The 26,887-nt window shown below is 45.7% G+C and overlaps 2 protein-coding genes and 1 long non-coding RNA gene across 5 annotated transcripts in view; 2 read left to right on the forward strand and 1 right to left on the reverse strand.

The window, feature by feature from the left end:
- Positions 1 to 25,906, reverse strand: part of stab1 (stabilin 1) — a 60,596-nt gene extending 34,690 nt beyond the window's left edge. Inside the window, exons 1-30 of one of the 3 annotated variants that reach the window (XM_028002546.1) lie at positions 25,436 to 25,903; positions 22,849 to 22,976; positions 22,462 to 22,577; positions 21,359 to 21,444; positions 19,709 to 19,778; positions 19,340 to 19,435; positions 18,338 to 18,451; positions 18,024 to 18,211; positions 17,752 to 17,888; positions 17,139 to 17,266; positions 16,863 to 16,939; positions 16,300 to 16,422; positions 12,674 to 12,811; positions 12,526 to 12,597; positions 8,984 to 9,097; positions 8,858 to 8,911; positions 6,906 to 6,986; positions 6,679 to 6,837; positions 5,549 to 5,611; positions 5,266 to 5,358; positions 4,739 to 4,825; positions 4,554 to 4,665; positions 4,216 to 4,402; positions 3,382 to 3,475; positions 3,132 to 3,290; positions 2,552 to 2,647; positions 2,288 to 2,383; positions 2,150 to 2,197; positions 1,717 to 1,847; positions 1,425 to 1,536 (exon numbers count right to left, since the gene is read on the reverse strand). In XM_028002546.1, the coding sequence (XP_027858347.1) occupies positions 1,425 to 1,536; positions 1,717 to 1,847; positions 2,150 to 2,197; positions 2,288 to 2,383; positions 2,552 to 2,647; positions 3,132 to 3,290; positions 3,382 to 3,475; positions 4,216 to 4,402; positions 4,554 to 4,665; positions 4,739 to 4,825; positions 5,266 to 5,358; positions 5,549 to 5,611; positions 6,679 to 6,837; positions 6,906 to 6,986; positions 8,858 to 8,911; positions 8,984 to 9,097; positions 12,526 to 12,597; positions 12,674 to 12,811; positions 16,300 to 16,422; positions 16,863 to 16,939; positions 17,139 to 17,266; positions 17,752 to 17,888; positions 18,024 to 18,211; positions 18,338 to 18,451; positions 19,340 to 19,435; positions 19,709 to 19,778; positions 21,359 to 21,444; positions 22,462 to 22,577; positions 22,849 to 22,976; positions 25,436 to 25,495 (3,219 nt within the window). In that variant the 5' untranslated portion in view covers positions 25,496 to 25,903. The other 2 variants (XM_028002549.1, XM_028002548.1) reach the window with 2 other exon arrangements.
- LOC114135335 (uncharacterized) lies at positions 8,027 to 8,695 on the forward strand. The gene is made up of 3 exons (XR_003593582.1): positions 8,027 to 8,248; positions 8,341 to 8,518; positions 8,594 to 8,695. It is a non-coding gene; the product is annotated as an uncharacterized LOC114135335 (long non-coding RNA).
- LOC114135334 (tripartite motif-containing protein 35-like) lies at positions 13,139 to 16,047 on the forward strand. Its single transcript, XM_028002550.1, has one exon. It carries the CDS (start codon positions 13,889 to 13,891, stop codon positions 15,275 to 15,277), a length of 1,389 nt encoding a protein of 462 aa, XP_027858351.1. The 5' UTR covers positions 13,139 to 13,888; the 3' UTR covers positions 15,278 to 16,047.
- Positions 25,907 to 26,887: the final 981 nt, after the last annotated feature.

A 26,887-nucleotide genomic window follows, 5' to 3' on the forward strand; every position in this document is an offset into this window, starting at 1 on the left:
CCCAAAGATATTATAACCCAGATTCCTGAAAAACAGAAACCGAATTTAAACTTTAAACTTTCACATTTTCAGATGTTTCAAGATCTGAAGATGTTTGTAATTATGAAGAAAGGCAGGAAGAATGACATTACTATTCTTTATTTTTATCTGATTTCTGCAGAGTAAAATCTGTTTCATTTCTACCCAGTAGAAACTCTCCCAGTATGACAAGACCAGCTCTGCAGAGTGGGAAACAGTCTGTTCTTCGTCTGTGATGAAGATGAAGCTTCCTGGCTCAGTCTGATCAGCTTGCTCTCCATTTCTTAATGTTTCATTATTTTAGCAGCTTCTAAAGGATTAAATCATGGATGTTGGAATTAAAGAGGCAGTATTATTATGTGAAGTTGACTGTTTGAGGAATCCTTTAATCTCCATGGCAACCATTTAGCTGTGCAAAACACCTGGAAGGACCTCGCCCACCTTTCAGACAAAGCTCCTCCCCCACTCAGCCCCTTCAGACTAGCTAGCAGCAATTAGCAAACACCTGGTGTTGAGTTCATTACAGGAGCTACTTCCCAGTGAAACGCTGGTAAAAACGTTGTTCAGGGTTAATAGAGGAGCCATGTTGTGATGACTTCCTGAAGGCGGAGCTTCAGGAAGGCTGCGGAGCAGGAGGTTTTAAAGAGACAGAAGCCCAATTTCAAGTACGGTAAAATTTTACAAAGTCAAATTTCTTTTAAGTCACATTTCATATCTGCAACATTTTTATAACAACTGAAGGTAACAGACTGTACTGTGCTATAAAATGGCTCCATGTGGCTGGGAAACACATCACACCGCCCCTTTAATGCAGTAACCTGAGTTATTATCAGGCAGAGACGCGCTCAGGCCGCTCCATGTTTACTGGATCATTATTCCAGGTGAGTCTGACCAGGTGAGTCTGTCCAGGTGACTCTGTCCAGGTGAGTCCAGGAGAGTCCGTCCAGGTGAGTCCAGGTGAGTCTGTCCAGGTGAGTCCAGGTGAGTCCAGGTGAGTCCAGCAGAGTCCGTCCAGGTGAGTCCAGCAGAGTCCGTCCAGGTGAGTCCAGCAGAGTCCGTCCAGGTGAGTCCGTCCAGGTGAGTCTGTCCAGGTGAGTCTGTCCAGGTGAGTCTGTCCAGGTGAGTCCAGGTGAGTCCGTCCAGGTGAGTCTGTCCAGGTGAGTCCGTCCAGGTGAGTCCGTCCAGGTGAGTCCAGGTGAGTCCAGGAGAGTCCGTCCAGGTGAGTCCGTCCAGGTGAGTCCAGGAGAGTCCGTCCAGGTGAGTGCAGGTGAGTCCGTCCAGGTGAGTCTGTCCAGGTGAGTCTGTCCAGGTGAGTCCAGGAGAGTCCGTCCAGGTGAGTCCGTCCAGGTGAGTCCAGGAGAGTCTGTCCAGGTCTTGGTCCAATGACTCTGCTATCCTGTTCTTACCCCGCTGACGTTCCTGATGTCCCACTGGATGGCCGGGTCCAGAGTGGGCAGGCGGTGTCCCACCAGGCGGTCCAGATCCTCCAGAGAGTAAATGCCCGGGAGGATGTGGGCCCTGAAACCAGCAGAACCAGAACCAACAACCCGGGTCAGAACCGCCTTCCTGTTTGGTTTAAATCACGTTTAGTTGATCATTTGTATTCAGGGCTGATTGAGGTTCATGTTTGTAATGTTGTATAGTTATAAATAAAGTTTTCAAATCGTGACCCGGGGATCAAATGAAAGTGATTCTGACCGCAGCAAGTGGGGCAGGAAGTGCCGGCTGGTCCAGAACGAGTTCTCCTCTGTGCTCAGAGTCCTCATGGCTTCCCGAGACGGAACCAGAACGGTCAGGTTCCCGCTCAGGTCCTCCGAGTTTCTGGACTTCTGCAACCAGACACCACCAAACACGACTTCAGTTTTAATCTGGACCAGAACCTTGGTTCGGTTCAGTTTCGATCTGGACCAGAGACCCGGTTTGGTTCAGTTTTTCCCAAAACTAAAGGAGAGAGCAAGAAGTCTTCTGCCTCCACGAGTCACAGATTTCTATCTTTATATTTTCATTTTCTATCATTTCTAAAGTATTTTCTGATTTAAATCCTATTGAAATGAATGGAGAAGAGCCTTAAACCACCAGAACTCGGACCACAAACACACATTGCAGACAGAATAAACCTGGTCGGACCCACCTGGATCAGCTTGTAGAAGTTGTAGAACTTGATGTTCATGTCCAGCTCCTAAAAATCCCAAAGACAATCACGGGTCAGAACCAACGCGAGAGAAACCAGACCCGAGAGAACCTTCACCAATCCTCTGCTGCTACTTACGTCCAGGAGCGACCCGTAGCACAGCTTCCCATCGCCGCCGTAGCCGTCCATACAGGTGCAGGTGTGAACTCCGCCCTCCTCCAGCTTACACTTGGCCTGACACACAACCAATAGGAGCCTTTAAAGTGGAAAGATTAGCCCCGCCCCTGACCACCAGTAGGCCTGAGTAAGACCAGACATTCAGAGATTTCTGTGTGTGTGTGTGTGTGTGTGTGCGTGTGTGTGTGCGTGTGTGTGTGTGTGTGTGTGTGTGTGTGTGTGTACCAGGTCATGGCAGCCTCCACTGTGGATCAGGCAGGGATTGATGAAGTCGCACACTTTTCCGTCTCCCATGTAACCAGTTTTACAAACGCATTCGCTCTGCACACAGAAAACAGAAGTTTATTTAAAAGGATCTTTTTATTTCTCCTTTGTTTTGCTTTATTACATGCCAGTCCACTAGGGGGCACTATCAGGACAGTAGTGCATGTTGTGGGATTTATACTGTCCTTTATGCTGTTTGTTTTGGTGATGAGCACAGCGTAATAAAGTTTACCAGAACCAAAAGAGGAGTTTTTTTTACTCGTTGACACTTTTCTGCAGATAAATGTAAATCTTTTGGCTCATAAAAAACATTTATGAGATATGTAGGAGCAGACTGATGATCTCATCCTTTTTTATTATAGAATGCATTTTTTTAAATACATCAATCATAAAGGCTTCATTGTGTACAAAGGTTTTACATTTGAAGCTGTGGCACATAATAAATGTAAAGGTTTTATGCTTTTTTTATGTTTCCTGGGATTCCTGGTCTCTACTGACAGAAAACGGACAGACGGACGGATAGATGGGGATTTTCACCAACCTGTCCCGGTCCAATGTGGTTGCAGGTGGCGTTGGGGCTGCAGCCGCCCCGCTCTTGCAGCTCACAGTTGTTGATTTCCACGCAGACCGTCCCGTCGCCCATCCATCCCTCGGCGCACACACACGAAACGTTACCAGGAGCCACGAACACACACTCGGCCTGCGGGGCGAGAGGGACGGGCGGTCACCACACAGGACCGCGTGCAGCAACTCTGTCTGAGGTGCGAGCGGTGCGGAGCGGCCGGCCTTACGTTGGCGTCGCAGCCGCCGCGGCTGCTCTTCAGGCACAAGTTGATGGGAGAGCAGGAGTGGCCGTCGCCTTCGTATCCGTCCCTGCAGATACACCTGGAGCAACACAGAGCAGGACGTCAGGCTGAGGAGACGCTGGTTCCTCACCTGATAGACTCGGTTCAATTGGGGACTAAAGCTACAACATTTGTTACGTTTTCAGCTGCTGTGGTTCTCTTTCACACTGCACTGTGTCAAACAATTCAAACTAGCTGAAAAACCTGTTTGATTCTCCCAATTGTGCCATGTGCAGCCAGGATGCCTAATCCCCATCAAATCTTCCTCAGGGTTTTTTTCTGTGGTTGACGTTTCAGATGCATTCTTCTCTGTTCCTGTGGATCCAGTCGGCTTTGGTTTGCCTTTGAGTTTGAGGGAAAATCTCGAGACTTTACTATGTTGTGACAGTTTAACTACTAACTGCACTGAAGGCTTGTTCATTACTAATAATGTCTTACAAGCTCTTCACCATGCAGTCTGGGAGGAGAAAGGCTATCATACCCCAAGCATCGCGCCAGTCAATTTCAGGATGCTTACTGGTTCCCCAAAAACCAGTAGGTTTTTATCCCACTCTGGATAAAAACCTGGAAAATTGGATGTTATGCTGTCAGTTGTTGGCAACAACTCGTAGGCGGAGCTGAGCTCACTGCCCAACACAAAAAGTCCCGGCCGGAACTCGGTACGCTAAATAATAAAACCTAACGTAATGAAGCTTCGAGGCAGATGCATTTTCCTCCAGGAACTTTAATAATCGAGGAATCGTTGGAGCCCTAGTCGACATAAAAAGCTTGAAGCCTCACCTGTAGTTGAGGCCGGAGTGTGTGCAGTAGGCATGGACGTGGCAGTGAGCCAGCAGGCCGTCCGCGTTGCAGGGCGTGGCCGTCCAGTCGCAGTAATCTCCAGAGAACCCGTCCGAACACGACCCCCTCCGACACGCGCCGCCGCTGCCGGGCCGGTTGTCGCACAGGCCGTGAACGCAGCGACACTCTGAGGATCAGGACATCAGAAACCACGCTCTGGGTTTAGACCGCAAATAAAACATCAACTTTAACTCTGATTGAAGCCGGAAAAGGAAAGTAATGATTTTTAAATGATTAAATGTAATCGTTTCAGGTCAGGAGGAAGAGGAAGAGTTAACCTTCGTCACAGTTTTCTCCATGTTTGGACGAATCCGAGCAGATGTGACAGGCGATTCCTTTGAACCCCGGGTGACAGCTGCAGGAGCCGTTACCATGGATACCGTCGAGACACTGAGGACGGGACAAACAGCATTGACAGTCGGCCAATCGGGAGGCAGCGGCGGCTGGGCTCAGCGTTCCTCACCGTTCCTTTGTCGTAGCAGGGATGCTGGAAGCCTCCGATGCACGGCTTGCAGTCCGGACCGTAGAACCCGCTGCAGCACTGCGCCACCTGCAGGCAGAGGCGGCTCAGCACAACCCTGGAACAACATTCACTACCCCACATTGAAACAAAGTCGTAAAAACTAAATTCTCACCTACTGAGACTCGTTCGGGCATAGAACTGTTCAAAAGAATCAAACTGTTCGTGAACAACACATCAAAACTCCCAGCAGTTTTGATCATGTAAGTAATCTTCGTTTTCTTTCCATCTTCTGTTTTTCTTGAGTGACCCATCTTTAAGCCACTTACCCATTCTTATTGTTAAACACAATCCTTTTGTAAGCTAGCTGAAGCTCAAGTCGCTTGTTTACATGCAGTACCTTGCGGACCGCTAGAGGGCGCCAGCAGACCACCAGTGGTCCGGGAACCACAGTTTGAGAAAGACTGCTCTATAGGAAATACAACCAGAGTTCATATGTAAGGAGTCTGAGCTGCAGTTCCTGCTCTCACCTGCTTGGTGGCGTTGCAGTATTTGGCACAGCCTTTGTTGTGGATTTGTCCAAAAGGAAGATTCGCGTAGTCACAGCCGACCTGATGACTTTCCTGAGAAAAACAAACAGGAAAATATGACGAAGCGTTTGAAGTGATTAGGATCACAAGAATCAGAAACCTTTTGGGTTTGAACTTATTTCCCACGACTGAACTGAGAAGAATCGTTTTCAAAGATTCACTGTGAATTTACTGCAGGAAGGAAACAAAAATCTGCTCCTCTATGAGAATAATGAATATTCACCATTTCCACGGTGCCTTCAGGACACGCAGTCTGGTCGAGGAAGCTGCAGTGAATACAAGGACCCTAAGAAAACAAATCAGCCTTCAGTTTCATCTGGAGATGCGCCAAAATGAAAATCTATTAATACCAATATATACGTATATAAATTACATATATACTTCTCTAGTCTTAATAATAAACAATAAAACCATGGCCCACTTTGCTGCAGTTAAACTCCCACAATCCTTCTTCATAGTCACACTGGAAGTAGGGCTGGGCGATATGGACTTAAAGTTTTATCACCATATTTTGTAATACTCTTATGATAAAAAGTGACAATAAGAATTATTTATTATTTTGTTTTTAGGTAACTGTAAGTCTGTGGATGTATGACAACAATAGTAGCCACATAAACACAAATACTGCACTTGGAAAACATTTGTAACGTGCTTCTTTATCACATAAAGAAGTGTGATTTATATCACTAAACTGCTCAAACTAACTGTATTTAATCATATTTTAAATTTTATTCATGATTTCTTTGAACTCACAGTGGAGAAAATAGTTAAACTGACAGTTTTGGTTTTTTTAATCATTATTAGGAAATTAAAGTGTCAACAACAAATCAAAATGTTCACCATTACCAGAAATTTATCACGACAAATGATAAACGATTCGATAAATGGCCACTCCGAACTGGAAGTCTGATAAAAGTCCCTCAGCATCCCTGCTTTATTTAAAGCTTCAGATAAATAAATAATACTTTATCAGGATGTACACAAAAGTTTCACAAAAGATGCCAATCTTCTTATTCCTATTTCTCAAACTTTGTGCCCGGCTGCCTGTTATCAGGGTCTTTTGCTCTGGTTATGAATGTCTGATGGGAGTTTTTCTGTGTTGACTTTGGTCAGATGTGAAGGAGAGTTTGTGTTTTATTTTTAATTTAACTTTTTTCTTTTGTTGAAAAAGCAACAATGAAGGGCTGAAACTGGTGCACCGAGTTTCTTTGATGCACTATTTTGCCTGTATTATATTGTTATCAACAGGCCAATATGTACAATTAGAATTAAGTTGTTTGATTGGCTCTAATAAAAATATCTGGAAAAGCCCCACAATCCTTTGCTGCATCACCAGGTTTCATGGCGTCTCACCAGGGTGATCTTGCTCTTTGTGACGTCGCAGCGGTGCGGCAGGATGGGCAGGATGGAGGGCGGGTACAGCAGCCCGTCGATCATGTGGATGACGCCGTTGGAGGCCATGATGTTGGAGCCGGCCAGGCGGACTCCCTTCTCCCCCAGCAGGACTTCCCCCTGCGCGGCAGCACACGCCGTTCGACAAACACTCACTCGGGCTTCATCAACCAATCAGAGGCACTCACAGTGTCGGAGGCAGAGACGGTGACCAGCTGATTGGCCATCGTCCGGACTTGAGGAAGGGCGACCAGGTCATCTACTGTGAGCTGCAGAGAGAAAAACGTCGCAGCGTGACTTCAAGATCCCGGCCGGGTTCCTGCTGGAGCCCAAAACCTTCCTCACTCTAAGACCAGCATTGGTTTTAGCTGTTATCAATACATCTTAAAAGTTTGCCTGATTCGTAAAAGAAAAAGGGACCCAGTGCTTTGCTATTTACTGTCAACACTGTGACAACTAGAGAACAAGGTGAGGAAAAGGTTTGGGGTGCTGTGGTGGCGCTGGGGTAAAACACAACCCACATGAGGCCGCGTCGAGGACTGAGGCCGCGTCGAGGACTGAGGCCACCGAAGGTTCGATTCCCGGCCTGATACCTTTTGCTTCATGTCTTCCACGCTTTTCCTGTCTAACTTCTCTCAAATAAAGGCCTGAGCCAAAAAACCTTAAGAAAAAAAAGTTTGAGGATTTTTCACTCACTTTCTTCCTAAAATGTAATCATTAAATGACACTGGGTTACAAAGAAATGATTTTTGGAGGTTGTCTATATTTTTTTAACTGAATTAGGACTGTTTTGCACAGCTGAATCCAGAAATGGCATCCATTTCTCTCAATCAGGTCAGAGAAATCCGATCTTCTGACTAAATTGATGACATTTTTGTGACAATATCAGTTCATTTTTGTTAATATTTCTCATTCCAAAAATGTTTTAGGTGAAAAAATTATAGTTTTCAAACATAGTGTATTAATTAAATTATCTTTTGGATTTCTGTAAACTGAGTAATAAACACTGATTACGGCATGACCTTCCGTTTCTTCGACCGCCTCGTATTTTCAGCAGCAGGGAAATCTCTCTTCAGAGTCCAACAGTAATCAGCCATCATGGCTGCATCCCAGCATCCCAAACCAACATGTAGCTTACTTCAGAAAGTTGATCTGATTGAGCAAAACCAATGTGATTTTTGAACTCAGCACATCAACATTACCCTAAAACAGCTGAAAAACCTCTGGCAAGTTTTTGGCTGTTGACAGTGTAACATAAAACAGCTTCTCCTCTGTTAATTGCAATAAATGCTGTTTTTACCCTAAAACAAGTATGATAGTTATTCTTTTTGTCATGTTCCGGGGTCTTTTAGCTCCTTTGTGGAGTTTTGTGCCTGCACTCCTTTTTCTCCACCACTAGATGGCGCCTTTACCATCCGTCGGAGGGCGTGGATGACGTCATCCCACACCTAATGCGGGTTTGGCTCATCAGTGTGAGGTTCAAGAGGAGCTGACTGCCAGTCCTTCGGCGCCTGAGTGTTAGCCAGTCACGGTACCTCTGAGCCCCTAGAAGCTTGCTTCTGTTTTTGCCTTGTTGACCCACTCTTAGTGAAAGTTTTTCTTCGTTGCTTCTCCTGCCTCCAGGTGTTTTCCTCCTGGCTCCTCTTCTTCCGCTGATCCTGAGCCTACCTGTCCGCCCTCCGACGTACTCCCGTTGCCTCCTGGATCCCCGCTGTCAGACAAGACTACCACCTGGAACCTCTGAGAACAAACCCCCGGACGCTGCAGTTACCCTCCCACTTCTCTAACCTGCCGATCACAAGTAAGATCTGCCCCTTCACTTTAACGTTGTCATTTCCTACAAACCTGAACTCATCACCTCCCTCTGCTTCTCTAGTGAACTGTTTTGATTCCCTGAACCAGCCTCTCTCCCTGGACCCGACCCGAGCCAACTATTCCTGCCAGCAGTGTTTTTTCAATAAATTTATCTTTTATTTCACATTGCTCTCCTGTGTGGTGTTCTGCATGTGGGCTTGAAAAACGCACCCATCATGACACTTTTTGCCGAACCATAAAGGACTGATGGATGTGGGGGGGTGTTTTTCCAGTGGGTTTGTAAAAACAGAGTGTCTGTCTTTGCAGAGCGTCGGTGGTTTCTTACGGCAGCCTGCGAGAAGACGTGATGTCTGAGCAGCTCCTGGAGTTTCTGCTTGGCCTGAAAGAGAAGCAGATGAGCTGCAGCAGCTGATCAGACGCTAATCTGTGCTCTCCTCCGTCTCCGGCTTACGCTGTTCAACATGTACAGGATGCTGCCGTCTCGGGCCCGGTCCACCGCGTCGTTGGTGGGGACGAACAAGGTGAGCGGCCCGGGTCCACGGAGAGGAGGGGGGGAACCGCAGTTCTGTGAACGTTAAACATGGGGTAGTCATGTTCGTTAGAGCGTTACGTCATGTTCGTTAGAGCGTTACGTCATGTTCGTTAGAGCGTTACGTCATGTTCGTTACAGCGTTACGTCATGTTCGTTAGAGCGTTACGTCATGTTCGTTACAGCGTTACGTCATGTTCGTTAGAGCGTTACGTCATGTTCGTTAGAGCGTTACGTCATGGTCGTTAGAGCGTTACGTCATGGTCGTTACAGCGTTACGTCATGTTCGTTACAGCGTTACGTCATGTTCGTTAGAGCGTTACGTCATGTTCGTTAGAGCGTTACGTCATGGTCGTTAGAGCGTTACGTCATGGTCGTTAGAGCGTTACGTCATGTTCGTTAGAGCGTTACGTCATGGTCGTTAGAGCGTTACGTCATGGTCGTTAGAGCGTTACGTCATGTTCGTTACAGCGTTACGTCATGTTCGTTACAGCGTTACGCCATGTTCGTTACAGCGTTACGCCATGGCCGTTACAGCGTTACGCCATGGCCGTTACAGCGTTACGCCATGGCCGTTAGAGCGTTACGCCATGGCCGTTAGAGCGTTACGCCATGGTCGTTAGAGCGTTACGCCATGGCTGTTAGAGCGTTACGCCATGGCCGTTAGAGCGTTACGCCATGGCCGTTAGAGCGTTACGCCATGTTCGTTAGAGCGTTACGTCATGTTCGTTACAGCGTTACGTCATGTTCGTTAGAGCGTTACGCCATGGCCGTTAGAGCGTTACGCCATGGCCGTTAGAGCGTTACGCCATGGCCGTTAGAGCGTTACGCCATGGCCGTTAGAGCGTTACGTCATGTTCGTTACAGCGTTACGTCATGTTCGTTACAGCGTTACGTCATGTTCGTTACAGCGTTACGTCATGTTCGTTAGAGCGTTACGTCATGTTCGTTACAGCGTTACGTCATGTTCGTTAGAGCGTTACGTCATGTTCGTTACAGCGTTACGTCATGTTCGTTAGAGCGTTACGTCATGTTCGTTAGAGCGTTACGTCATGGTCGTTAGAGCGTTACGTCATGGTCGTTACAGCGTTACGTCATGTTCGTTACAGCGTTACAGCGTCATGTTCGTTAGAGCGTTACGCCATGTTCGTTAGAGCGTTACGTCATGTTCGTTAGAGCGTTACGTCATGTTCGTTACAGCGTTACGTCATGTTCGTTACAGCGTTACGTCATGTTCGTTACAGCGTTACGTCATGTTCGTTACAGCGTTACGCCATGGCCGTTACAGCGTTACGCCATGGCCGTTAGAGCGTTACGTCATGGTCGTTACAGCGTTACGTCATGTTCGTTAGAGCGTTACGTCATGGTCGTTAGAGCGTTACGTCATGGTCGTTACAGCGTTACGTCATGTTCGTTACAGCGTTACAGCGTCATGTTCGTTAGAGCGTTACGCCATGTTCGTTAGAGCGTTACGTCATGTTCGTTAGAGCGTTACGTCATGTTCGTTAGAGCGTTACGTCATGTTCGTTACAGCGTTACGTCATGTTCGTTACAGCGTTACGTCATGTTCGTTACAGCGTTACGCCATGGCCGTTACAGCGTTACGCCATGGCCGTTAGAGCGTTACGCCATGGCCGTTAGAGCGTTACGCCATGGCCGTTAGAGCGTTACGCCATGGTCGTTAGAGCGTTACGTCATGGTCGTTACAGCGTTACGTCATGTTCGTTACAGCGTTACGTCATGTTCGTTAGAGCGTTACGTCATGTTCGTTAGAGCGTTACGTCATGTTCGTTAGAGCGTTACGTCATGGTCGTTAGAGCGTTACGTCATGTTCGTTAGAGCGTTACGTCATGGTCGTTAGAGCGTTACGTCATGTTCGTTAGAGCGTTACGTCATGTTCGTTAGAGCGTTACGTCATGTTCGTTACAGCGTTACGCCATGGCCGTTACAGCGTTACGCCATGGCCGTTAGAGCGTTACGCCATGGCCGTTAGAGCGTTACGCCATGTTCGTTAGAGCGTTACGTCATGTTCGTTACAGCGTTACGTCATGTTCGTTACAGCGTTACGTCATGTTCGTTACAGCGTTACGTCATGTTCGTTACAGCGTTACGTCATGTTCGTTACAGCGTTACGTCATGTTCGTTACAGCGTTACGCCATGGCCGTTAGAGCGTTACGCCATGGCCGTTAGAGCGTTACGCCATGGCCGTTAGAGCGTTACGCCATGGCCGTTAGAGCGTTACGCCATGGCCGTTAGAGCGTTACGCCATGGCCGTTAGAGCGTTACGCCATGGCCGTTAGAGCGTTACGCCATGGCCGTTAGAGCGTTACGTCATGTTCGTTACAGCGTTACGTCATGTACGTTACAGCGTTACGCCATGGTCGTTAGAGCGTTACGCCATGGCCGTTAGAGCGTTACGCCATGGCCGTTAGAGCGTTACGCCATGGCCGTTAGAGCGTTACGCCATGGCCGTTAGAGCGTTATGTCATGTTCGTTACAGCGTTACGTCATGTTCGTTACAGCGTTACGTCATGTTCGTTACAGCGTTACGTCATGTTCGTTACAGCGTTACGCCATGTTCGTTACAGCGTTACGTCATGTTCGTTACAGCGTTACGTCATGTTCGTTACAGCGTTACGCCATGTTCGTTAGAGCGTTACGCCATGTTCGTTACAGCGTTACGTCATGTTCGTTACAGCGTTACGTCATGTTCGTTACAGCGTTACGTCATGTTCGTTACAGCGTTACGCCATGGCCGTTACAGCGTTACGCCATGGCCGTTAGAGCGTTACGCCATGGCCGTTAGAGCGTTACGCCATGGCCGTTAGAGCGTTACGCCATGGCCGTTAGAGCGTTACGCCATGGCCGTTAGAGCGTTACGTCATGGTCGTTAGAGCGTTACGTCATGGTCGTTACAGCGTTACGCCATGGCCGTTAGAGCGTTACGTCAAATCAGAACAGAAACTCTCCTGTTCACACAAATCGAGTCAATTTGGCAAAACTTTGTTCTCACCAGATATTAAGAACACTGCAGACTTTCTGCAGAACGTCGCTATGCAGCTTTTTGCTGAGCTTTAAATGAGAAACAGAAGCCATTTTGACTTCCTCTACATGGCAGCAGTCAGATTGAACTATAGCAAAGATTTAATCCACCAAACACGAATATATACTAGTACAAAAATACAACTGCAATACAATCATCATCATCATCATCTGTTTATTAATAAGGGATGAAACAACTGAAGTGCAAAACATTTTCATTTTAATCTTACGTTTGACTTTATAGCTGGTTTTTATGTATTTGTCTTCCAAAGCACATAACCACAGAGTCTTACTTTCAAATTTCCTGTCAACTTTAAACATTTTCAACTCATAAACACGACAGGCCGCTGATGATGGTCCTGGCGCCTCCAACACCAGACTTAGCATGTTTTCTGGGGGAAAATGTCATGTTTATACTCACATCTACCAGAGACAGGAAGCGGTTGAACTTCTCATCTTTCCTCAGGATCTCCCCGATTGTCTTGTCAGCAAACTGGACAGAGAAGCAGAAAATGATCCGAAACGTTTCACTGAGAGGAAACGCAGCAGAACGGGGAAGCTGAACCGACCCGCTCGTCCCGGGCCGGCCCATCGGGAAGGCTGCCTGTGATTGGCCGGTCGATGATGTGGATGACGCCGTTGGCCGCGGGCAGGTCCGCCTGGACGATGGTGAACGGCCTGCTGGGATCGCTCAGCAGGATGAACTTCTGCAGAGAAATGTCAGAAACAAACCGTCTCTTCTTCAGATTGAAAACTGATTATTATTGAAAACTTTAACTTAATTAAACTAACTACACTGATGTTTTGAAGGCTTTATTTAGAAATTAGTCAAAGTTTATTTATTTAGCACATTTACAACAACCTCCGCTGACCAAAGTGCTTCACAACATCACAGGTTGATAGATGAAGAAACCAAAAATAAAAATAAGTTTGGTAAAAATAATAAGACAATTTTATACCAAAAAATAATAATATGAAGGAATTAAAAACCAAAACATACTTTATTTCAGCTGCAGGGATTTAAAAAAAAATTCACATCAGTGAAGTACCAACATCCTCCTTTTAATTTTTCTAATTGTGAGGATTTAACATCAAAATATTTTATCAGAAAAAAACATTTCAGAAGAGAAATATTGCTTTTCAGTTTCCTGTCTGATTATTTCTGGGTTTGTTTTTGCCATGTAGGTTTTTTATGTTCCTGTGTTTTTATTATTGCCAACAGCAATAAGTAACTATATATTAATTATATACTTCTGTTGTATACACGGTTTAAATTTATTTGAGGGCAGTGTTCTAGTCTTGGTTCTATGTAGAAGGTTTGATTTGAAGTGAACTGAACATTTCTGCCTCTCTGAACCTGATAAAACAGGCCTGAGGTCAAAGGTCAGCCATACTGAACAGGGTGTGGCTGTAGGCTAAAGGTTTGATTCAGAGCAGCTGTATTTATCTCCTCAGAGGAGCTTGACTCGACACAACTGCTGTCGTAAACATGCACAGAGAGGAAATGATGCGTGCACTGAAGCTCCGCCCACTCTCCGTCAGCCAGACAAACAGAAAGCAGTTTTCCTTTCTTGCTTCTGACTGAAGTCAAACTCCAAGAAAACAGCTGAAAGATTCACTTCAACGGCATAAACTGGAGACGGGGACGCGGGGAACTTTGAAATACTGGATTTGAACTCCTTCAACCTGAAAAGCTACAACCTGGGAGAGATCAGCTCAAAGTGAAAGTAACTCTCCGCCTTCCCTACAGAGGAACCTGCTTTGTGTTCAGCAGCAGAGACAACATGTCCTCCAGGCCTGAGGATGATCTGTCCTGCTCCATCTGCCAGGACATCTTTAAGGACCCGGTGGTTCTGACCTGCAGCCACAGCTTCTGCAGAGCCTGCCTGCAGACCTGGTGGAGGGGGAAGATAACGCAGGAGTGTCCCTACTGCAAGAGGAAGTCGTCCCGCAGCGACCCGCCTCGCAACCTGTCCTTAAGAAACCTGTGTGAGGCCTTCATGGCCGCCACTGCCGCGTCGGCGCATCTCTGCACTCTGCACTCTGAGAAGCTCAAGATCTTCTGCCTGGACCACCAGGAGCCGGTGTGCGTCATCTGCCGAGACTCCAGGATCCACAGCGGGCACCGGTTCCGGCCCGTGGATGAGGCAGCGCAGGAGCACCGGGAGGAGCTGCAGAAGATCCTGAAGCCTCTGCAGGACAAGCTGGCCGCCCTGCAGGACGCCAGAGCGGAGGGCGACCAAACCCTGAAGTTCATCAGGCTGCAGAGCCAGCAGACCGAGAAGCAGATCAGGGAGCAGTTTCAGAAGCTGCACCAGTTCCTGCAGCAGGAAGAGAGGGCAAAGGTCACCGCTCTGCAGGAGGAAGAGGCGAGGAAGAGTGGGGTGATGAAGGAGAAGGTGGCGGCTCTGAGCAGAGAGATCGCGGCTCTGTCAGCCACCATCACAGCTGCGCAGGCGGAGCTGAAAGCCGCAGACGTCTCCTTCCTGAAGAACTACCAGGAAACGGTGAGGAGGGTCCTGCAGCGCCCCCTTCAGGACGACCCGCAGCCCGTCCCCGGAGCGCTGATAGACGTGGTCCAACACCTGGGCAACCTGGCCTTCAACATCTGGAACAGCATGAAGCGGGTCGTGTTCTACAACCCCGTGGTTCTGGACCCGAACACGGCGGACCCGGAACTCGTCCTGTCCAGCGACCTGAGCAGCGTCCGGTCCGGAGAACGGAAGCAGCTGCCCAGGAACCCGGAGAGGACCCGCTTCTCCTGCTCCGTCCTCGGCTCGCGGGGCCTCGCCTCAGGGACGCACGGCTGGAGCGTGGACGTCGGGGGGAACCGGGACTGGGAGCTGGGCGTACTGGGGGACGCCGTCCAGCCGGGCGGAGCCCCGGCGGCGCAGCTGTGGAGGATCTCCTTCTGCCACGGGAAGCTCACCGCGTTCTCCGGATCAGAACCAGAGACGGAGCTGCCGCTGAAGGCGCCGGTGAGGAACATCGGCGTCCATCTGGATGTGGACAGGGGGAGGCTGTCCTTCTGCGACCGCAGCACCAACACCAACATACACACCTTCACACACAGCTTCAGCGCCACGCTGTTCCCCTACATTTACACCGAGGACCCGGTGCCGGTCCGGCTCCTCCCGGCCAGCGTCTCGGTGAGCGTCAACAAAAACGCCTGAGAAGATCCACAGCGTGACGTTCGACAGAAGGTTTATGTCAGCGTTCACACACACTTTACCATCTCTGAGCCGAAGCTCCCTCATTCTACTGCAGACAGTTTGTCCAGTTTTGAGTTTCGGTAGGGGTGACCCGATTTATCGGCGCCAATTTCCTTCATTTTAGGAGATCGGTCGACACTTTCATGTGAAGTCGATCTTATTCACCAACCTTTTCTACCTCTTCTGCTCTGCAGTGAGAGGTTTTCATGTCTGCATGTTTAAAGTTATCAATAGTGTTTTAATAAACAAACAATGGAGAAAATAATCAAACTAACAATCCTGAAAATAAGGACAGTTTTGGGTTTTTTAAGCATCATTAACTGGAAGTTGGTGACAAAGATAAGTCAAAATTCATATAAGAAATTTATCAAGATAAATGATGTGCTTTAATCTTATTTTAATGAATGTGAATGAATATTGGGGTTTTCGGTGAATAGTTTTATTTAGTTTCAGTTTCACTTTGAGGTGTAATTTTAGCTAAAAAGCTAAATATTGAAGTTACTTGTTTAGGTTTTAAAAATGAAGAAATAATGTCTGAGTCAAAATTATTATCTGTTGAGTTTGATGATCATTTTCTCTGATTAATGTGAAATTTTGGGAATCTTCTGTTATGGGAGGCGGTGAAAATGACAAACCTATTTATTCATTTATGGAAACAAAATAACTGATTTCTAATAATTTGCTATAAAATGAAATGTTTTTATAAAAGGTGATGAAATCATTTAAAAATTGTTTTATTTTTTAACATATTTCCATTTGTCAGATAATTTTAATGAATAAAAATCCAATAAATTTTATGGGCTTCGTGTTTCTTCATTTAATACGTTAATTCTTTTTGTACTTATTCCAGTTAATCGTAATAATCTTCCAGCAGGAACCATGTATGAATCGTGATCTATCGCTGACAGACCAATCAGCTTCTGAGAAGGAAGAATGACCCAGTTCTGGTTCTGGTTCTGGTTCTGGAGGAAACGACCGGTCACCTTGTTGGCTTTGACTCTCAGCTTTCCGCCGCCGTAGAGCCTGAAGTCTCGCCCCTCCAGGTCCTGGTAGAGGTGCTGACCCAGGACCAGGTGGTTCCTGCACACCTCCTCCTTGTTGATGTCCTGCAGACGGAGCAGATCAGGTTCAGCCACACGGGCCTCGACTGCAGAACCGACCCACAGAACCCACTTTAACAGATAAAACTCTTTAAATGTAGGATTATAATCTGAATCGATCAGATATAAACGGATCTGTTCTCAACTTTAAACTACATGCTGAGCTCAGAGATGTTAAAACAAGGCTTCCTGTGGTTCTGATCGGGTTCTGGACCTAATTTATTGTCTAAACATCCCTGTCAGTCTTTGATCTGTGATAAATGACCCAAAATTATCTGTAGAAAGTTCAAACTAACGAGGTTCTGAGCTCAGATCCAGACCTGGGTTTTCATCTCAACAAATCTAGTTGAGTTTTGTCAATGTCCAATCTGTGAACCGGGTCACAGTGAACATGACCCTGTGACCCGGTTCTGACAGAATCAACCTGAACAGGAAGATGGACTCACAGTCAGAGGTTCTTTGAGGAGCGGGAAGAAAGCAGTGAAGGGTCCAGAATGACTCAGAACCATGGGACAGCCTCCTCCTGTAGAAACAGAAACAACAGATTCACAGCAGAGCTCCCACAGAACCAGCAGCAGCAGACGGGTCCATAAACCCAGATCCTTCACCCAGGAAGAAGACAATCAATCCGAGGAGGAGAAGAACCGACCCGTCACCATGGAAACTAAAGCAGAGGCCCAGTTTCATGCTTTACCTCCTGGGTGGAGTTTTCTTTATTTTACCGAACAAGGCGACGGCTCCGGTCAGGTTCTCCCTCTGGTTCCCTCTCTGGTCCAGCTCCATGAGTCGCGCCATCAGGTTACCGTAGCAACGGTGTCCATCACCAAGGAGCCCCGGCTCGCACAGACATCTGGTTCACCAGGAGCAGAAGGATGAAGGTTAGTGCTGCTGTTCTCGCTCTGGCCTCTAGAGGGCGACCAAGTTCCCCTCCCTGGATTCAGCGACACAGTTAGGGTTCTGAAGAAACATTCCACCAATCACTTTTCACAACAAAACAAAACAAAAAAAATTAAACAAACAAACAACCAAAACAAAACAAAGAGGAATGACCTCATTGAGGTCATTTTTGTACAGAGAATCAAACTGAAAACATCAAGTGTTCAGAAAGCTTTGAGTTTCATTACATGAACTAAAGAATAAGGTTAAAGAAACTGAAACACACGTTGATTTATAAAGTTAAGTTGACTGAAATTAGTTACTCTATGAGTTAATTTATTGTTTCTGGTGTTGGACCAGGGAGACGTCTAAGAGTTGTAGGAGGCCGGCCCTCCAGGACCAGGACCGCCCACCGCTGGGTTAGAGTGCCCAGTCTGGATCCCTGCAGGGCCACCTGACCTGGGTTTTCCATCCAGCTCCGTCTGGCAGGTCGCCGTGGGGTCGCAGGTCACGGCTGTGCAGGCGGAGACCAGCTGGCAGCCGTGCTCAGCGCTGCCGCCTAGAGGCGACATGCCCAACATGCACTCACAGCTGGACTGAGATGGAAGAAAACAGGAGAATTAAAACAGGTTCCATCAGAACCGGATTTGGGTTTTCGCAGATCCGGCTCCAGGGTTCAATCAGATCTAGCTCCAGATTCTTTCAGATCCGGATCCGGGTTTCCTCCTCACCTTGTCGGGTCCTTTGAAGACGCAGACGGTGGAGTTGGCAGGACAGCCTCCGTTGTTGACCAGGCAGGGGTTCTTGGGGATGCAGATCTTCCCGTCTCCGTCGTAGCCGGGTCTGCAGGTGCATCTGATGTTGCTGGCCTCCTTGGAGCACTGGGCGTTGGCGTCGCAGTCTCTCTGGGAGCAGGCGGCTGAGGACACAAGCAGCTCAGCTCAGTCAGAGCCCAGCATCTCTGCTTTTAGGTCACCCAGACTAAACAACAAAGGCTGAGGTTTGAGAACCTTCTTGCTCTGAGAAAGTCTGAGGCGCGCCTCACCTAGACACCTGTTGTCCTTCATCTTCCTGTATCCAGGCAAGCAGTCGCAGTTGGCGTCTTCTGCTTCTCCTTTGCAGTAGGAGTAGGAGCTGCACCTGCGGCACCCTCTGCTCACTACCGACACACAGCAGGTTTGGAAAAGCTGCCTCAACAACTCCTGCTTTAAAGCTGCACTATTTAACTTGTACTAAAAATATATATTTTTATAGAAGTTGTGACAGTTTGACAGATAATCTATGAAACATAAAATCTCCTCTGTGCTTACTAGAAACAACCAATCAGAGCTAGGTTTCAGGTCTTAACGCAGTTAATCACAACCTCATGTGGCGCTGCTCACCCCACCACCGCTACACCACTACACCACCCTGTCAGCAGATCCTGTTGTGAATGCTCAGGCTAGTTAGCATAGCCACCGATGACAGCAGATCAACAACTTTGCTGTAACAGTAAGCTGTTTCTCCGCCATTAGCACATTTAGCAGCAATTACATGAGGGTGATTGACAGCACTAAGACCCTCTTTATGGCTCTGATTGGTTGTTTTTAATAAGCAATAAATCAACTAATTGCATGATAAGTTAAAACAAGCTCAATAATTTGCATAATTTATTGTTTTTTCCTCTTTCTATCAGAAACTGGATGATAAAATTTTCAGTCTGGTACTTTGGTCTCAGCTAAATCTTATTTTGAAGGACAGTTGTGTTTACAGAGACTCCATAATTCATTTTATTTGTTGTTTTGTTTATTTATTTGAGATATTTAAATGTCTTCCAGTTCCAGTGTTAAGTGTTCGTTAGAATTTAAAGTTTGTTGATCCGATTTGAGTTTATTGTTCTTACATTATCTTGCCATTTCCAGGATATTTAATAAAAGTGATCAGAAAACAACAATATAATCATTTATTGCGATAACGTCTGGGACAATTTATCGTCCGTTTGTTTCGGCGACAGGCCTCCTCCTGATGATGACATCATCACCTGCAGCTCAGCCTGAAGCAGCCTCACCTTGGTCACAGCGCCTCCCAGTGTACGGAGGCTGACACCAGCACTGCCCATCACCGTCAGGGCCCTTGTTACACACTCCGTTGACGCAGTCGCACTCTGGACACACACAAAGTCCTCAGAGTCAGGCTGCAGTTCGTTCTGTTTTCAGCACAGGATGCAGAACTGAAATGTGAAAAATGTTAGACTGATAATATTTAACAGAGGAGCCTGGTTCTGATCTGAGGAAGGAATCAGGATGCTAAAAACAGCTGCACCTCCTCCAGCTAGCTGCTCAGCCGGTCATCCTGTTCTGCTGATGAACCATCATTTTATCCAGGTGTGTTGAACCAGAGAAAGAAGAGAAACCTGGACATGAGACAGAGCGCCTACCTTCATCACACTTCTTCCCAAATGCATTTGGATTCTTACACTCCTGACAAGCAAATCCAGAGAAACCCTCCTGCAGAAAGAAACAAACATTTTTATTCTATTATGTATAAAAGCACACAAAATGCTGACAGCTTCCCTCTGGAACGAACATATCTGAGTTCAATAAAGTGAATGTTGTCGCAGCTGAAGGCTGATGTGTTTTGAAAACCTAAATATCTCAGAGAATGGGATCAACACCGGAGCAGACAGATGAGCCGCCGCTCTGGTCCGGTCCTGAGTTTAAAGGGGCAGTATTACATAAAATCAACTTTTTTCAGCTTCACGTATAATTATAATTGTAATTATAATGTTATTCTCTCATGAGAAACATACCTGGAGTCTTCCTTTGGTTCTTTTATTCAGCTGTAAGAAATACATTAATCTCCATGGCAACCATTCAGCTGTGTAAAAGACCTGGGTGGACCTAGCTCCGCCTTCGAGGCGTAGCTTCTCTCCTACCCGGCTCCTTCAGACTAGCCAGCAGCAATTAGCAAACATCTGGCGTAATGGGCTCTTTGCACCTCAGCTTCAGCGTTCTGGGCAAAGCGGCTCGGTTTCCAGTCTATTGAAAATGGCCTTTCACACTGGGTGTCTGCAGGGCTTGTCCAAGGTAACAGTTAATGATGAACATCGATCCGAAGCCCCAACAATAAGCTGGAGAAAGGTTTTAAGATGTTCGCCTCGTTATTCACAGATACGAAGGTGAGTTTTACTTCCTTTAAACTTTGTGGCTAACATTAGCTTTAGCTTATGTTAGTAGGAAATATTCTCTGACATTTTTCTTATAAAAATGTGCTATTTAAGTATCTAAACATTTTTCATCCATTCTAACGGACAATGTTTTTACCTTGTTTTCAAGTATATTACGTGGTTTATTGTCGTTAGTGTCAGAGACCAAGTAACGGGGATTTTACGGTTCAGGCTTTTTGCTTCTGCAGCCTGAGGAACAACAAGCCCATAGCTTAACAGTAGAGCAGCTCTGGTGTTGAAGTTCTAGTTCAGCTGACGGTTCAGGTTCAGTTGTTGCTTTTAGAAACATATGGCCGTGTTCCTTAAGGTCTCCGTGTTATTTCGCTTTATTAGTTTAGCATGTTTCTTGTGAAGCAGGACGGTGTTTCCAGCAGTGTGTTCAGGCGGGTCAGTAGCTCGGCTGTCTGGTTCTGGTCTGCTCTCTGGTTCCCATAAACTCTTTCAGGCTGAATACAGAAGTGATTCCATGGAAATAACACAGGAGGCTCCTTTACCTTCTGCTTTAGGCTGAAGAAGTTGATCCGGAGTGACGTGAAGGCTGTAAACTTTGCTGTGCTGCGTTAGCTTTAACTGGTAGCGACGAATATTTACAAGCCACCGTCTTCTTAATTCAGGATCGTTTGGAAATCCATGAAAACTTAAAAGCCCATTATATTAGGAAGACAATAATGTTCATAGTATTGTTTTATTTGCGTCTGAAATAAGACTTTGTCTTTTCTAGCTGTCATGGTAACTCAAAGCGGAAAAAAAGAGCCGCATTTGCGCATGCGGTTGTGACGTCATCGCGGCAGGTGCAAAGAGCCCGTTGCTGAGGTCATAGAAGCTACATGTCAGAGCAACCTGCCTCAGGTGCGCTCTGACCTTACAGATGCAGGTCCCGTTGCCGATGTCTCCATCCACACAGTCACCGTTGTAGTTGCAGATCCTTCCTGACCAGCTTGGGCATGCTGCACACACACACACACACACACACACACACACACACACGCACACACACACACACACACACACACACACACACACACACACACACACACACACACACACACACACACGGAGGAGGTCACAGATCTGGGATGTTGTGGTGATCAAACAGCATCAACTGCAGCAACCCGAACTCTCAGGAATGCTGAGCAGATGAAACTAAGACAGAAGCAAAACTTCTTCAGGTTTTGGGGCTTTGGTTACTTTTTTCTTTACATTTTCTAAGCTCAATGATTGGTTGAAAACGGCTTTTGAACAGATGAGTAGAGGTGAGCGATAATGGCAAAAAATTATAAAAAATATATTATATTTTTTAACAATTTCAATAACGATCATAGACAATATTCCACATTTTTTGCTTTTTTTTGTGCAAATACATTTTTTGTGTTTCTTTCATAAACAGCCACTGGAATAAGAAATATATTCATATATAAATTTATACAAAAACATTTCAAAGGGAATATAAAATATACAAATAAATATAAATGTAAAGTAATTCTACCAAAATTGACCTGTTATAAGTTACCGAGTGTAAATAAAGATACTTAAATACAAAATGCACTGATTGCAGTTTTCTGACCGATCGTCGGTTACCGATCTTTGAAGAGCCTTAGCTGACCATTTTGATTTTGGCCGATACCAATTTTTTATTTTTTTGTCTGAAAAGTCGTTAGATATAGTAAGAACGTTGCTGAGTTGGTAACAGTGGAGTGACTATTGTAACTGCAAACATGCAGACGTGACCTGGTGCGCCACCTGGTGGGCTGACCTGGTGGGACATGACATGGTGGGTCTGCATGTTTGCTCTTCTGCAGAGCACAAGAAGGCAGCGGCTGATTTATAAACCTTTGCTGAGATCGGGGGATAAGATTGGCTTCACCTGTAAGTGTCGGCCAATCACTGATCTCCCGCGTTATGACCTATGAGTCCTGACTGACCCACAGATTGAGGGTCAGGATCAGGGATTAGAGATGACTCACAGAGACACAGTGGGCCCCAGTGGCCAGGGCAGCACTGCGGTTGCAGGATGTTCTTCACACACAGGTGGTGGCATCCAGGGAGCTCCAGCTCCCTGCCGCCGATCTGCACCAGGTAGCTGCAGAGGAGAGGAGGACTACGACCGTCAGCGTTGATCATCCAGGTTATTATAGTTAACCAAAACTAACAAAATAACAAAACCTGAAACTGAGAAAACACTTTCGTTAACTAAAATAAATAAAAACGGTGATTAGTGAGGAAAAACCTTTTTATCAGAAAATAGACCAATAAGCCTCAGTTTTCATTATAATACAGTAATAAAAAACCAAAAACTTTACCACCCTGATTTGGACCCAGATGAATAGCCGGGCTCTGGACCCGGTGCCTACCTGCAGTTGGAGGTGCTTAGCTGGCTGGAGCCGCGCGGGCAGCTGGAGGTGACGGAGGCGGCGCAGGAGGTGCAGGCGGTGTAAACATCCAACCTCTGAGGAACGTCACAGCGACCAGGAGGAGGCGCCTGGTAGGAGGAGCAGCGTTCACACCAACCGCAGTTTCATTCACAAACTCACAGAACTTTAATCAGAGCTGAGGGAGACGTGGGTCATCACTACTCACCTTAAGACTTTTATAAAAGTTTTATTAACTTTTATAAAAAATAGTTCTTACATATTTGTTGAAACTGACACGATGTGTGACAGTTTGGTTTTAGACAGATAAAAACAAAGCTCCTCTGTTTCCTCCCAGTGCTAACTAGAAACAACCAATCAGAGCTAGAAGGCGGATCTTGGCGCTGTTAATCACAGTCTCATGTGGGGCTGCTCATGCCCCTCGCTCTAACCTTTTTGCTCTATGCTATGTTGCAGCTAGCATATTCTGTTGTGAATGCCCAGGCTAGTTAGTATAGCCACCCATGGCAGTGTATAAATGGTTTTCCTGTAAAAGTTAGTTGTTTTTCTGCTATTAGCACATTTAGCAGCAATTATATAAGCTTGATTGACAGCGCTAAGACCTTCCTCTTGGCTCTGGTTGATTGTTTTTGGTTGGGAGCGGTGCGTTTCTCCAGATGGCAATAATAGCTCAGGGAGGAGGTGGAGGACATGGAGCTTTTCATAGATGATCTCACAGCAAACTGTCACAACATGATGACAGTTTATAAATATGTAAAAAAAATTAATTCTTTATAAAAGTTACATACTGCAGCTTTAAACTTTCAGATACAGAGGACGACACCTTTAGCAGTGGGCTAATGGAGCTAGCATCATGCCTGTGTGGTCTGGTTAAACCAAGAGCAGTAGAGCTTTGAACACAAAACCGAAACCTGACTGGTCAGAATATTCAGAGTCACCTGGACATCACCCCGACTCTGCAGCAGGGGCTGGAAGAAACAGACACCATGTCTTTGGTGAGACGCCAGTAAATCCAAAGATCATCCGCGTAGAAGTGGATGTTGTCTCAGACTAGAGACCAAACAGAGCAGCAGTGGCCAAACAAAGTCACCTTTATTTATAAAGAAGCTTAACAACAGAATCACTTTGCAAAGTTCTCAACATAAAAGAAAACTAGAATCTGAATAAAAATTTTTTTTAAAATGACACAGAGGCCAGGAAAAACTTTAAAATCAAAATAAAAAGAGCTGGATCTTAAAAGCAAAGGCCCTGTGAAGACTGAATTGGAGTTTGCAATGGAAAAGTTTCCATAATTTATGAACCTCAACGGTAAAAACCTTAAATAGAGAAAAGAGGAGGACAGAGTAACAAACCCTGAGGAATCCCACAGGAAAGCGGTGCCAGTGAAAATAAACTTTTGGTTATTAAAAACAGAAAATTCAGTCTCTCAGACATGAAAAAAGTTGGTTCAGTGGTGCTGCTTTAATCCCACCAACGCTCCAGACTGAGGAGGGAAGAAGAAAGGTTTTATGGGAAATGTAGGAGCGGTGGTTTGAGTTTCTGATCTCTCCTGATGTACCAGTTTCTGAGTCATAGATTTTAGAGTCTGGCTCTGCAAATACTGCCAAAGTTTGTCTGAACAGCAACCCTGACATTTTTTTTCATATTTTCCATTCAGAGCCAGAAGTTACATTTTTCAGGCTTAGAGAGTAAAATATCTGACCAGGAAGTAACCGGTACCAACTGTCCCTCGGGTTTTAAGGCAACCCGGGGATGACAGCACGGCTGAAAAAACTTACCACAACACAAGTGTTCCATATCAGTCGATATCAATAATTATTGATTAGTTTTTTGTTTTCAATATCTGAAATAGATATTTCAGATATTGTTTTTCAGATACAGTTTTTACTCCAGGCTTTTGTTTTTGACTTTAAAGCAGTTATGAGGCACAATGGTGAAACCTGAAACTGCTGCTGCGCAAAAGTTACTCAGCAGGTAACTAGGCAACCAAAGAGTGAGTGAGTTGCTAAGCAACCACAGAGTGAGTGAGTTAGCTGATCCTACTAATCTTGCTATGAGATTTTGAGCGGCTAAGTCTTCCCTCTGCCTACATCCCCCAGAATGCTCTGCAGTTCTGGATTAAAGTATATGGAATATTGAATATTCCATCACATGTAATATCTATAGATAATGATCACAATATATATTGTTATTGATTTATTGTCCAGCCCTGCAGTTCCAGTCCTAAAAATACTGTCTGATATTTTTATAAGTCTTAACTGGAGAATAAAAAATTAATAACGTCAGAACCCAACATAAACAACTTGTTATTATCGTCTCAAGTTGTTAATTTTTTTTGGACTATTAATAAGATTTAGTGAAGTCATAATGAATACTAGAGAGTTCTTGACTGTTAATGACAAAAGGTTTTTGTCTGACTTGCTCCTCAACCTTTTTCATTCATTCAGCAGACGGTTCTGGAGATAACCTGAAAAAAGTGAAACCTCGGGCTGCAGATAAGTTTTAGACGATACCTGACCACCAAGATCTCTGGTGAAAAGGAGAAAGACGAGAGTCTGAGGCGGTTTACCTGCTGTTGTCCTGAAGTTTGGATGCAGAGATTCAGGAAGAGGAGCAGGAAGAGCAACATGGCTCAAAGGCTCACATCCAGAGAGCAAAATAAATCTTCGGTGTCTTCGTTATGCCCAGTAAATGTCCAGAAATTAAAAACTGTCACAACTTTTAACCTTAAAATCCAACCTGCCAACTCAGCGCAGGAAACAACACAGGGACAGCAACATCCTCTGTTCAGCAACACAATGGGCAACCACTCCAGCAGGAACAACTGTCAGGCAACCGAAAGCTGCCTCCTTCTTATGGGCACAGAACCGCGCAAAAGAAAAAAAAATCAAAGCTCTTATAAAAATAAACAACAGGGTGGATCCAGGCGTGGACGGTGTTATCAGCAGATTCCCTCACACTCTCTGAGCCCGATGTGAGGAAGTAACCAAGAACAGCAGCAAGTTACCCAGAGCCCAGCGTCTTTTTCCTCTAATCTAGGAAGGAAACATAACAGAAACTGGCAAAGACAGGAACCTCTCAGCAGAGGTCATCTCCTCCCACGTGACCCGGCGGTACCAGCAGAGGTACCGCTGAAATGCTTCACAACTGCAACAGCCAGAGGGAAACATGGACGTAAAAGTAGCAGAAAGTACATCCAACAGCTCTGACATTACTGTTACTCATAAACAAGAACGTCTTTTTGACCCAGTTTACCTTCAGAACCGTCTGGAATCAACAACCAGCCAGCGAACCTGCAGCAGGACTGATCAGAACTTATTAAATCCCAGGTCTTTATGTGAGATTCGGACCAGTTGAGCACTGAACCACAGAGTCCGACCCAACTCTCCAGTCGAGTCAGTCATGATCAATACACTGCAAAAACTCAAAATCTTACCAAGTAATTTTGGTCCAGTATAAATATATCTTAGTACACTTAAAATAAGACAAGATTTCTTATTGTAAGTCTTGTTGACTTAAAACAAGAAATAGGAGTTTGTTTTAAGGGAATAATTCCTTAGTGTTGGTGAAAAGGGCAGATTATTTCACTTTTAACATGGGAAAAATGTCTTGGTGTAATTTAAATAATCTTCTAGAACTTTTTCACCAATATTAAGGAATTAGTGACGTAAAACAATATTTCTTGCTGAAAAGTTACTTGTCCATTAATTTTGTCTTATTTCAAGTGTACTAGTACATTTACACTAAAAACTAGACAAAAAATACTCGCCCTGTTAAAAGCTGCACTAAGATCCATCAGAGCCAGCACTGTGTTTATGTGGATGTTATTGAACACTTTGACTAGGACAGTCTGGGTACTCTGGTAACCATGGAAACCGGACTGGGGTCAGAGTGGTTGGTTATGGTGTTGAAACAGTTTTTTTCAGTGATTTTGCTGATGAATGGGAGGCTGGAGATCGGCCTGTAATTCTGCAGTAGCGATTTGTCCAGATTGTTCTTTTTTATCAGAGGTTTGATAAAA

Source organism: Xiphophorus couchianus, chromosome 20, assembly GCF_001444195.1.
Source record: "Xiphophorus couchianus chromosome 20, X_couchianus-1.0, whole genome shotgun sequence".
Taxonomy (NCBI): Eukaryota; Metazoa; Chordata; class Actinopteri; order Cyprinodontiformes; family Poeciliidae; genus Xiphophorus; species Xiphophorus couchianus.

What these genes read in the sequence shown, in the direction of transcription:
- LOC114135334 (XM_028002550.1), top strand. Translation starts at nt 13,889, where the DNA reads ATGTCCTCCAGGCCTGAGGATGATCTGTCCTGCTCCATCTGCCAGGAC.